At 44.3% G+C, this 12564-nt stretch overlaps 1 protein-coding gene across 1 annotated transcript in view; it reads left to right on the top strand.

Moving 5' to 3' along the window:
* LOC140916317 (cytochrome P450 4B1-like) overlaps positions 1 to 7367 on the top strand; it is a 28164-nt gene extending 20797 nt beyond the window's left edge. Inside the window, exons 10-12 of the mRNA XM_073357800.1 lie at positions 3482 to 3546; positions 5442 to 5524; positions 6398 to 7367. Coding sequence (XP_073213901.1) covers positions 3482 to 3546; positions 5442 to 5524; positions 6398 to 6566 — 317 coding nt within the window. The 3' untranslated portion in view covers positions 6567 to 7367. The remainder of the gene's footprint in view (positions 1 to 3481; positions 3547 to 5441; positions 5525 to 6397) is intronic.
* The last annotated feature ends 5197 nt before the right edge of the window (positions 7368 to 12564 follow it).

Raw genomic sequence — 12564 nt, 5'->3', positions numbered from 1 at the left:
CTGCAGAAGAGAAGAATGAGGTGGGATTTGATAGCTGCTTTCAACTACCTGAAAGGGGGTTCCAAAGAGGATGGCTCTAGACTGTTCTCAATGGTAGCAGATGACAGAACGAGGAGTAATGGTCTCAAGTTGCAGTGGGGGAGGTTTAGATTGGATATTAGGAAAAACTTTTTCACTAGGAGGGTGGTGAAACACTGGAATGCGTTACCTAGGGAGGTGGTAGAATCTCCTTCCTTAGAGGTTTTTAAGGTCAGGCTTGACAAAGCCCTGGCTGGGATGATTTAACTGGGAATTGGTCCTGCTTCGAGCAGGGGGTTGGACTAGATGACCTTCTGGGGTCCCTTCCAACCCTGATATTCTATGATTCTATGATTCTATGATCCCTGTGCTAGCTGTAACCTAGCTAGCCTGCTAAAATTAGCCGTGAGGATGCTGCAGTACAGGCTGTACAAGTGAGTACGTACCCGTGGCATCAGCCTATGCTGAAGATCGCACTGCCATGTCCTCTCTACTATTTTTTTAAAAAAGAAAAGGAGTACTTGTGGCACCTCAGAGACTAACAGGTGCCACAAGTCCTCCTTTTCTTTTTGCGAATACAGACTAACACGGCTGCTACTCTGAAACCTACTATTTTTAGTGAGCTAGATTAAAGCTGGCCTGGGTATGTCAACACAGGCCACAAATCACACTCCCATCTGCAGTGGAGTTGTACCCTCAAAGTCAGGGAGTTTGGACCTGAGATTTTTATTCATACCCAACTCCACTATCAGCAGGAGAAGGTTCCCAAAGTGGGCACCAATGCCCAAAATGGATTAGGACAAATATTCTGCAATCACACAAAACAGAGACAGTCTAATAATGCCAGCTGAACCAAAAATCCAGGAAGCTTTTCCTTGAATTCATATCCATCTCAGTCATTAATTAATCACCAGCCAGGTGTCTCAGCCATATTTCACATATCCCTCTGACCACAGCAATCTACTGCAAGGAAACAATGGCACTTTGATCATAAAGAGACTGGGGAAAAAGAGAAGTCATGGACTGGGAAGGACATTAATTCCAGAGGATGTGGGGAATGATCTGGTCCACTCATAGGAGGAGGATGAGTTTGCTTTGCCAGCTGACAAAATCTATGTGCTCCATTGAGAGGCGTAAGAAGTGGGGTGTGGCTCTCTGATCAGAGGGAACTAACTGCAGAGACATGGCGGGACACACTCTGAACAGCTGGGCTTAGGGGAAATGCGTAGCTTTATGTCACTTCATTGTTATGGGTGTTACCATTAAGCCAAACCCCATAAAGATGTGATATATGCCATCATGTGCCAGCAATGCCCCTCTGCCATGTACATTGGTCAAACTGGACAGTCTCTAGGTAAAAGAATAAATGGACACAAATCAGATGTCAAGAATTATAACATTCATAAACCAGTCAGAGAACACTTCAATCTCTCTGGTCATGCGATTACAGACATGAAAGTTGAGATATTACAACAAAAAAACTTCAAATCCAGACTCCAGTGAGAGACTGTTGAATTGGAATTCATTTGCAAATTGGATACAGTTAACTTAGGCTTGAATAGAGACTTGGAGTGGCTAAGTCATTATGCAAGGTAACCTATTTCCCCTTGTTTTTTCCTACCCCTCCCTCCTCAGACGTTCTTGTTAAACCCTGGATTTGGGCTGGAAATGGCCCACCTTGTTTATCATACACGTTGTAAGGAGAGTGATCACTTTAGATAAGCTATTACCAGCAGGAGAGTGGGTTTGTGTGTTGGGGGGGAGAAAACCTGGATTTGTGCTGGAAATGGCCCAACTTGATTATCATACACATTGTAAGGAGAGTGATCACCTTAGATAAGCTATTACCAGCAGGAGAGTGGGGTGGGGGGAGGTATTTTTTCATGCTTTGTGTGTATAAAAAGATCTTCTACACTTTCCACAGTATGCATCCGATGAAGTGAGCTGTAGCTCACGAAAGCTTATGCTCAAATAAATTGGTTAGTCTCTAAGGTGCCACAAGTACTCCTTTTCTTTTTCCCATAAAGAGGGTGAGCTTAACCTGATACAGTATGTGTGGACTTTATCCAGAACTGTCTAGGAATAGCACCTGTGAAAGAGCAGGGGGTTGTACTAGATGACCTCCTGAGGTCTCTTCCAACTCTAATCTTCTATGATTCTCTGATTGTGACCATGTTATCTCTTAACCCTCTCTTCAATAAACTAAGTAGATTGAACTTAGTAAATCTCTCACTATAAGGCATGTTTTTCAAACTTCAGGTCATTCTTGTAGCTGTCTTCTGTGTTTCCATTTATCTTTTTATTAATTATATTATATTATATTCCATTTATACAGCGACCGGTAAGTCGCTCAGACAAGGCGGTGCTGAGCGTGACTTACATGCTAGAGAGATGAATAAATAGATGTTCGCATACCATTAAAAATAAAGCAGCAACCCCATATACTTTGGGTGGATGGACTGGACATACTTGGCAGGGCTTGACAAAATTCACTCCAGGGACTTAAAGAGTCGATGCAATCTTGGAACCATTAGCAATTATATTTGAGAACTCATGGAGGATGGGTGAGGTCCCAGAGGACTGGAGAAGGCTAAGCATAGCACCTATCTTTAAAAAAGGAAACAACAGACCAGAGTAGTTTCATTACTTGGAAAGATTCTGAAACAAATTATTAAACTATGATGCCAAACCAGCTTAATTTCTTTCTTTGACAAGGTTATTGGCCAAGTGGATAGAGTGGATCCAGTAGATTTGATATATCTTGATTTTAGTAGGCTTTTAACCCAGTCCCACATGACATTCTCACAAACAAGTGTGGTCTAGATTAAACTGTTACATGATGGGTGCACAACTGATTGAAAGACAGTTCTCAAAGAGTAGTTATTAATGGCTCACTGTCCAACTGGGAGGACGTATTTCATGGGGTCCTACAGGGGTCTATACCAGGTCCCCTACTATTCAATGTTTCATTAACAACTTGGATACTGGAGGGGAGAGTACGCATAAAATTTGCAGCTGACACAAAGGCAGAGGGGTTGCAAGCACTTGGAGGACAGGAGTAGAATTTTAAAGGATTTTGATAAATTGGAGAATTGGTCTGAAATCAACAAGATGAAATTCAATGCAGACAAGTACTGTACTTAGGAAGGAAAAATCAACAACACATTGGGGAATAACTCGCTAGGCCAGGGGTTATCACAACAATTTTTATGGTTGCCTCAGAGTGCGTCCACCAACTCTTGCTGGTAGCCGCTCTGATGATTTTTCTTAAGATACTTAATAACTGTAGGAAAAACAAATAAATCTGCCATATGATGGGATTACAAAGACTCAGTCAACCAATCAATAATGGCTAACTTCTGAGCGTCAGTAATTGTGTGGTGGGGCAAAAAATATAAATGGAAAGAAAATATTTTAGCAGGTGATTTTCTTCTCATGAGATCTTTTCTCTCATTCTTACCAGGTAGCTTAGTGTCTCTGCACATTTACGCTCTTCACAGAAACCCCACAGTATGGAAAGATCCAGAGGTACGTTACTTTTCTTCTTGTGATATTTAGTTTCCTTTTGCCTGGGCACAATGGAAGGAACTTGCTACACCATCCCTCCTTACCCTCCATTGGGGTAGCGTGACTATATACCACCAGCATCTTGGGCCAGGCCTTAAAAGTACAGTCTGGCCTTCTATATATGCGGAAGTTCTTTATTGGATTGTTTGTTTCGGATGTAGGCTTAGGGCTAGTTTCTTCTCTCAGTCAGACCAATGTAAAACCAGAATACATTTATGGACCCCAATGGAGCTATTCAGGATTTACACCAATGCAACTGAGATCAGAATCTCTTGCCCTTTATCTGCACTACAGACTTCTATTCATTTAGAAAGGTGTAATTGCTCTGAACCTTTTAAATCCCATTATCCCCATTAGGTTACTCAATGAAGGTTCTCCTTAGCAACATGAGGCCTCATTCTCCATCATACAGCTTTGTACATCAGGCAGTCATTTTTATCCCAGTCAGGTAGTTTTGGCACATTGCACGTATGATTGAATATATGAGATGCAAGCATGGGTCGGCACTGTGTCCGTGGTAAAAATTTTGAGGTCCATGGGCACGGACTTCAAAATTTTTTACTAGGAAGACACCTCCCCGCCCCCCAGAGGCAGCCCCCCCTGCCCCCCGCAAACGGCTTCCCTGCATCCCTCTGAGCTGGGGAGTGTCTGTCTCGGCCGCTCTGCAGCATGCTGCCTCCGGAGCTGAGCTTCATTCCACCCCCCGCAGCGCTGACCCAGATCCCAGCCCATTGGCTGCCCTCCACTGCACAGCCCCCCTCAGCCTAGCTCCAGCCCTTCAGTTCCAACCCCGGATGCACAGCCCCCCTCAGCCTAGCTCCCCAGCAAGAGCAGGAATGAGGGACAACAGAGGTGAGCCCCTCCCTCAAGAATTTGTTCCACCCTGGCCCCTGCTCACAACAGATCCCTGCCCACAACTGGGGCCTGCCCTTGGAGGGGATGCCCTGGTCAGGAGGCAGAGGAGATGCCCACCCACCCCGGGATAACCCCTGCCCAGAGGGGGGTGCCCTAGTTACAGTGAGGGGAAGGGAAACCCTGCTCCACTGAGAGACTCCCCCGACCTCCGCTTCCTAAATCCTGTGACATGATGGGGGAACTCCCGTGTAAGGGACACAAACAGGGGAGAGGGACCCCTTGGTCTCAGACACGGGGTCAATGGTGTACCCTGGTCAGTGGGAGGTGCTCATCCCCCTCCTGCTCACACACACACACATCCTCCCATAAGACATACTATTTAAACAAGAACAATAAAAAAGTAAAAACAACGAGGCGTCCTTGTGGCACCTTAGAGACTAACATTTATTTGGGCATAAGCTTTCTTGGGCTAGAACCCACTTCATCAGATGCATGGAGTGGAAAATACAGGAGCAGATATAAATACATGAAAAGATGGGAGTTGCCTCACCAAGTGTGAGGTCAGTCTAACAAGACAATTCAATTAACAGTAAAATTCAATTAACAGTGTAAAATATTGACTGCGGTGGTGAGGTACATTCAAAAACATTAAAGTGAGTTGAATTTATTATTATTAACTAGCTAGCTACATTACTGTTTTTTTTTCAGGGTGGAAAATTGTGCATTATTTTACAGATTGAATAATGACTGAATGACATAACCCCCCACCAATGTCCGTCACTAAGTCTGGTAATTTTGTCAAGTGTCCAGGTGGTGCCTACCCCTAGACGCAAGTCAGTGCAGAATAGGGCCCAATTGTACCCTCAGTTACAGAGGAGATGGGGGATAATTTAAATAGCTGAGGGAAGAAATGGGACCCTTGCTGTGTGAACACAGTTGCCAAACTCAGCAGTAGCTTTGTAATTAAAGGTCTTTAGAGTACAAATGATCTTTTCTTCCAGGTGTTTGACCCCCTGAGATTTTCACAAGACAACTTGTCTGATCAGCATCCCTTCACCTTCATGCCCTTTGCTGCTGGACCACGGTGAAGTATTAATTAATTACTTGTGTGAAAACTACAAACAGAAAACCAAAAACCACAATGAGGGGAGAGAAAATTACCTCGTGTACCTCTAATTGTTCTCAGAAGTGATCATTATGATAGATTGTCCTTTAGTGCTTGATCCCAAGTCCATTGACTATAAATTTATTATTTTTATTACAGTAGTACCTAGAGGCACTAACCAATATTACAGGGCCCCATTGTGCTAGGACCTGTATATACACATAGTAAAAAGAAAAGGAGTACTTGTGGCACCGTAGAGACTAACCAATTTATTTGAGCATAAGCTTTCGTGAGCTACAGCTCACTTCAAATAAATTGGTTAGTCTCTACGGTGCCACAAGTACTCCTTTTCTTTTTGCAAATACAGACTAACACCGCTGTTACTCTGAATACACATAGTAAGAGACAGGGTAACCACTGATGAGAGTATGTTAGACGTTCCCCTCTCTGCCCAATCTGCAGAAGCTACTAGTCTGTTACAATCCCACTTAGAGAGCCCAGGTATTTATCTCAAGATGTATCAGCTCATGCTTTTAGCTCTGGAGGTCCCTGAGTCAATTCCCGATGTGTCAGTCAAGGTGGTGGCCATCACAGTAGACCCTGCCTGGAAGAGTTTAAATCAAAATAGTCAAAGGGTTGGAGGGCAAACTGGGGTACAGAACAGGGACGTGACTTGCCCAGGGTCACATGGCAAGTCAGTGGCAGAGTCAGTAATGGAACCCAGGTCCCCTTCACTCCCTGTGTACTAGAGCAACTTCCTTTCTTTACACTCTGGTGGGTTTGGGTCAGACCATTAATAACTTAGCCCATAAATCTCCCTTACAGCCTGAGTGTTTTTCCTTCTCTTCTCAGGAACTGCATCGGGCAGCAGTTTGCCATGACTGAGTTGAAAGTGGCTGTTGCCCTAACCCTCCTCCGCTTCAAACTCACACCTGACCTGACTACACCTCCTAATGAAGTAACTCAGCTTATCCTGCGCTCCACGACTGGAATACACTTGCAGTTAAAGAAACTTTCCTAATATCTCTGATATTTCATGCTGAAACTATCTTTGATACTTTTTTCAGCAAAGCTTGCAAGTTACAAGACTTTCTTAGTAGATTTGCTCATCTTAAATCTGAGAAACAGTAACTTACCATACTAGTGTGCGGGCGGGGTAGAGACATTCTTTAAGGGTGAGGCTAGGTGGAGACTCAGCCACTGTAAAGTGACATAGCTTCATTGACTTGGAGCTATGCCGATATACACCAGGTGAGAATTTGGTCTATGATGTTTATAGATATGCCATAGACAGTGACACGAGCGAAACTACAATAGGAAATCACTGGTTTTGAAATCCAGTAGATGGAGGGGATAATTATATTCTGTACAGAGAAACTTTTCTCTCTTTTGTCTTTTCCAATGCCCTTTGTCTATTCCTTCCGACCCATCTTACAAAGCAATGAGGATCTTAATGTTATGTCTGCCAGTGTAGAGAGGGGGGAGTATTTTCTTCTTTGCACTAGGAGGTGAGCTTCCCATTAATCTTTGGGCCAAGATGGAAAAATTGGTGGGAGCAAAATTTTCCTGTTATATGCAATCTGAGTTAGTCAATGGTAAAAGCCAGATTTTGATCTCACTTACCCAGTTGTAAATCCACTGTATAATTCCATTGATCTCAGTGGCGTTGCTCCGGATTTGCAAACAGAACAGGGTTTGTGTGTTATAAAAGTTGCTTGTGGAGATCCATATTTACTAAATCGGGTGCAGTTTTATCAGGAATGGGTCTGACAATCCCTTCTAGAGTTGAATCCCTTAATAAAGAGTTGTGGTGTTTTTTGAATCCTCAATTACTTGTCCAGGTTTTGCTGAGAGCATTTCAATAAATACATTAATAATCTTCAACCACTAGGTGACATATTCTGGATGTAAAATGCTGAGATGTTTGCTGTTCCCAGGGGTGACAACCTGATTCAGGTCAGTAGACTTTTCTGGAAGCAAAACCCTGCATTGTTAGGGGAGCAGGACAACAAAGTAACATCAATGATCAAAACCTAAGTTCGGAAACAACATTATTAACATCTAGGCTGAAGACTGTGTCAGGTATGGCCAGCTGTGGGGGTTGAGCCAGAAATGACCAATGAGTGTCTTAATAAGCAATAAATAATTAAGGAATAAATGAATTTAATGATGGGTGAGTTTTACATCCAAGGCCTTGTTGGCGGGGATGCTGAAGTCTCCCTGAAGAATGAGTTTGGAGAATTTCAACACCAGTATAGAGAACAATGCTTTCATTTTGTTTGCACGATTATGGAGAAAGCTACCTGAGTGGCTGGGTCATTACACAAATTGAATCTATTTCCCCATGTTATGTATCCTCATACCTTCTTGTCAGCTGTCTGAAATGGGCCATCTTGATTATCACTACAAAAGTTTTTTTTTTCTCCTGCTGATAATAGCTCATCTGAATTAATTAGCCTCTTAGAGTTGGTATAACAACTTCCACCTTTTCATGTTCTCAGTAGGTATATATATCTTCTTACTATATGTTCCATTCGATGCATCTGATGAAGTGGGCTGTAGCCCACGAAAGCTTATGCTCAAATAAATTCGTTAGTCTCTAAGGTGCCACAAGTACTCCTGTTCTTTTTACCTGAGTCCCTGACTCATGCCTGATCCACTGAACCAGGGTGCCTAAGTCAAACAGAATGGGACTTTTCAAAAGTACCTAGGTTATTTACAAGCACAAGTCCTATAGAAATCAGTGCCACTTGTCCTCTTAAGTTATTTGGACACTTTGGAAAACCTCATCCACAGTCTCTCTCTGTCTCATTTTTCCTATCTTTAAAGTGGGCTAATAATAATTGTGAACTATTCCATGGCTCTTTTGATTACCTCTGCAAGACTCTCCTACAATAATGTCTAATACACCTGTTCAATTTTAAGGACTGAGACTTTCTTCCAGCATTTCTTTACTTCATGGTCTAATTTCGGTTCATTGTGCAGACCTAGTAGCCTCTCCAGGGTTAAGATTGCAACCAGGATCCTATTACACATTTTGCCAATGGTCCAGCTAGTTCAGTGTTTGGACTTCCACACCAGCGAGTACCTGCTTCTATGTAGAAACCCTACAGTAGGCAGCTATGGAATAACATTCTTACAGGGAAAGTTTCTCCCTCACTCCCATCAGCCATAGTTTGGTTTATGATCTGCAGAAGAAGTCTTTCTAGTGCTTCCAGACTTTTCTTTAAAAAGAAAAGGAGTACTTGTGGCACCTTAGAGACTAACCAATTTATTTGAGCATGAGCTTTCGTGAGCTACAGCTCACTTCATCGGATGCATACCGTGGAAACTGCAGCAGACTTTATATATACACAGAGAATATGAAACAATACCTCCTCCCACCCCACTGTCCTGCTGGTAATAGCTTATCTAAAGTGATCATCAGGTGGGCCATTTCCAGCACAAATCCAGGTTTTCTCACCCTCCACCCCCCCACACAAATTCACTCTCCTGCTGGTGATAGCCCATCCAAAGTGACAACTCTTTACACAATGTGCATGATAATCAAGTTGGGCTATTTCCTGCACAAATCCAGGTTTTCTCACATCCCCCCCACCCCCATACACACACAAACTCTCTCTCCTGCTGGTAATAGCTCATCCAAACTGACCACTCTCCAAGTTTAAATCCAAGTTAAACCAGAACATCTGGGGGGGGGGGTAGGAAAAAACAAGAGGAAACAGGCTACCTTGCATAATGACTTAGCCACTCCCAGTCTCCATTTAAGCCTAAATTAATAGTATCCAATTTGCAAATGAATTCCAATTCAGCAGTTTCTCGCTGGAGTCTGGATTTGAAGTTTTTTTGTTTTAAGATAGCGACCTTCATGTCTGTGATTGCGTGACCAGAGAGATTGAAGTGTTCTCCGACTGGTTTATGAATGTTATAATTCTTGACATCTGATTTGTGTCCATTTATTCTTTTACGTAGAGACTGTCCAGTTTGACCAATGTACATGGCAGAGGGGCATTGCTGGCACATGATGGCATATATCACATTGGTGGATGTGCAGGTGAACGAGCCTCTGATAGTGTGGCTGATGTTATTAGGCCCTGTGATGGTGTCCCCTGAATAGATATGTGGGCACAATTGGCAACGGGCTTTGTTGCAAGGATAAGTTCCTGGGTTAGTGGTTCTGTTGTGTGGTATGTGGTTGTTGGTGAGTATTTGCTTCAGGCTGGGGGGCTGTCTGTAGGCAAGGACTGGCCTGTCTCCCAAGACTTGTGAGAGTGTTGGGTCATCCTTTAGGATAGGTTGTAGATCCTTAATAATGCGTTGGAGGGGTTTTAGTTGGGGGCTGAAGGTGACGGCTAGTGGCGTTCTGTTATTTTCTTTGTTAGGCCTGTCCTGTAGTAGGTAACTTCTGGGAACTCTTCTGGCTCTATCAATCTGTTTCTTTACTTCTGCAGGTGGGTATTGTAGTTGTAAGAAAGCTTGACAGAGATCTTGTAGGTGTTTGTCTCTGTCTGAGGGGTTGGAGCAAATGCGGTTGTATCGCAGAGCTTGGCTGTAGACGATGGATCGTGTGGTGTGGTCAGGGTGAAAGCTGGAGGCAATAACAGAACGCCACTAGCCGTCACCTTCAGCCCCCAACTAAAACCCCTCCAACGCATTATTAAGGATCTATTAAGGGGACTATTTTGCTTGTTTTGCTCAGGTTGGGAGAGGACTGAGGGGGTCTACAAAGATTGTTCCAAGGAATCTTGGCCCAAGAGTGGTGTGGGGAGCTGCCTTAATAAACGCTGTGGCTTCTTGCACCCTACTTGATCCTGCTCCATGATTTGTCAGGGACCCTGAAGAGTTTGTGGCCACACTGTACCTCAGCCCCCTCTGCGGTCTGCTCAGGGTCACCCTTTTAGGTATTGGACTTCTTAGCAAGAAAGGGTCACCTTTCTTGGGGAGGGGACTATCTGCTCCAGACCAGGGATTTAGACTTGAGGTCCCTGTGACTATAGGCCTGCCGTTAATCCAGCACCTGTGATTTGCACTCTCTCGAGGGCCATAGATGGTGTTACCAGAGACCAGACAACTTTCACAAAGCGCAGTGCATTCATTTTAGGACAAAAGGAACACAGAGAAAACATATAATAAAATAGTCTACGTGCATGCTAAGCTCACTAGACAGGGTCTCGTGTCTGTCGGAATTAAGAACCAGGAGAAGGCAGGGGAAGGGCAAAGTGCTCCCTCTTCTGCTTTTCTCCTGCTGCCCACCCCCCAAACTCAATCACAACACAGCCTTCCCCACTCCTGACTGTCCCAACAGCCAGCTCTCTAGGGCAAGGCTGCTTCAAGAGGCAGGAATGGCAAGGACCCCTCTTTGACAGCTCTTCCAGACACCTAATATGATCAACATTCATGCCAATGCCAGTAAGGCCTCTCTGCCTTTGGACCACAGTCAGTTAGGCTGGGCATCGTAGCATCCAGCTAGAATATTGAAGTCCTCTTGTGATGGGGTGCGTTTGGCCTCTTTGACTCTCTTCTGGAGCAGCCATTTTGGAAAACCTCAGAGATCTGGTCCTCCAAGGGCTAGATGGGCTAGCAACAGGCAGTCAGGGTCCTGATGCCGTAGATAAAAGGAGCTGCCTGTCCTTGGTGGGGCAGTCCCTGACTGGGACCAGAGAAGAGAAGTCAGGTGCCCTTCTCTGGCCACAGAGGCCTGACAATAGATGAAGTTCATGGCTATCTGAACCTGCACAGCTGGGATTGCAGAGAGAGGAATCTGGGGATGCTGGCTCTGACCTAGTGCTGGAGATAAAGGGCCTGTTTGGAAGAAGCCCAGGGAAATATCAGCAATGGATTGGAGCAGGCAGTATGTGGCTGCTGTACATAGGGGCCCCGGCCTGGAACCTGGAGAAGTGGGTGAGCCAGGTTCCCTTACTGGCCACAAGTAAAATGGTTTAAACCACAGAAAGGGGTGGGATTTGTATGGGAGCCCAAACAAAGGGCTGAATTTAAAGGGCCCAGAGCTGGGACTGAAGCCCCCAATGAGGGCAAACAGACTGTTTATTTACTAGATTCTTTAATACCCCGGAAGGGTCATTCAGAGTTTGTGGCTTGGCTGGAGTGCCAAGCCATAGAAGACCTGCCAAGGTTGTCGGGCAGCCTGCAGAGGGTGCCAGGGATGAGAAAAGACTGGTGGTACCACACATAGCCACTAGGAGGTAGTCAAGAGGTGAGTGCCCCTTTTCACATTGCCAGTTACACAAAGAAGGGAAGTAACACGTATTTCAAACTCACTCCATGTTGCACAGAATCCTTTCCTCATTCTTATTTATAAGAACATAAGAATGGACATACTAGATCAAACCGATGGTCCATCTAGCCCGGTATCTTGTTTCACACAGAGGCCAGTGCCAGATGCTTCAGAGGGAGTGGACAGAACAGGGCAATTTTTGAGTGACCCATCCCCTGTCATCCAGCACCAGCTTCTGCAGTTAGAGGTTTAGGGACACCCAGAGCATGGGGTTGCATCCCTGGCCGTACTGGCTAATAGCCATTGATGGACCTATCCTTCATGAACTTATCTAAATTATGTTTTAAATGCAGTTATACTTTTGGCCTCAAAACCTCCCTGGCAACAAGTTCCACAGGTTGACTGTGTGTTTTGTGTACAAGGACTGTCTTATGTTTGTTTTAAACCTGCTGCGTATTGATTTCATCAGGTGACCCCTGGTTCATGTGTTATGTGAAGGGGTAAATAACACTTCCCTCTTCACTTTCTGCACACCAGTCATGATTTTATAAACTTCTATCATGTCACTCCTTAGTCACCTCTTTTCTAATCTGAACAGTCCCAGTCTTTATAATCTCTCCTCCTATGCAAGCTGTTCCATGCCACTAATTATTTTTGTTGCCCTTCTCTGCACCTTTTCCCATTCTAAAATATCTTTTTTTGAGATGGGGTCACCAGAACCTTATGCAGTATTCAAGGTGACTTTATATAGTAGCATTATGAGATTTTCTGTTTTATTCTCTAT

This window comes from Lepidochelys kempii, chromosome 8, assembly GCF_965140265.1.
Source record: "Lepidochelys kempii isolate rLepKem1 chromosome 8, rLepKem1.hap2, whole genome shotgun sequence".
Taxonomy (NCBI): domain Eukaryota; kingdom Metazoa; phylum Chordata; order Testudines; family Cheloniidae; genus Lepidochelys; species Lepidochelys kempii.
Note: the sequence above shows the minus strand (reverse complement) of the source record. Positions and strands in the feature narration are given on the sequence as shown.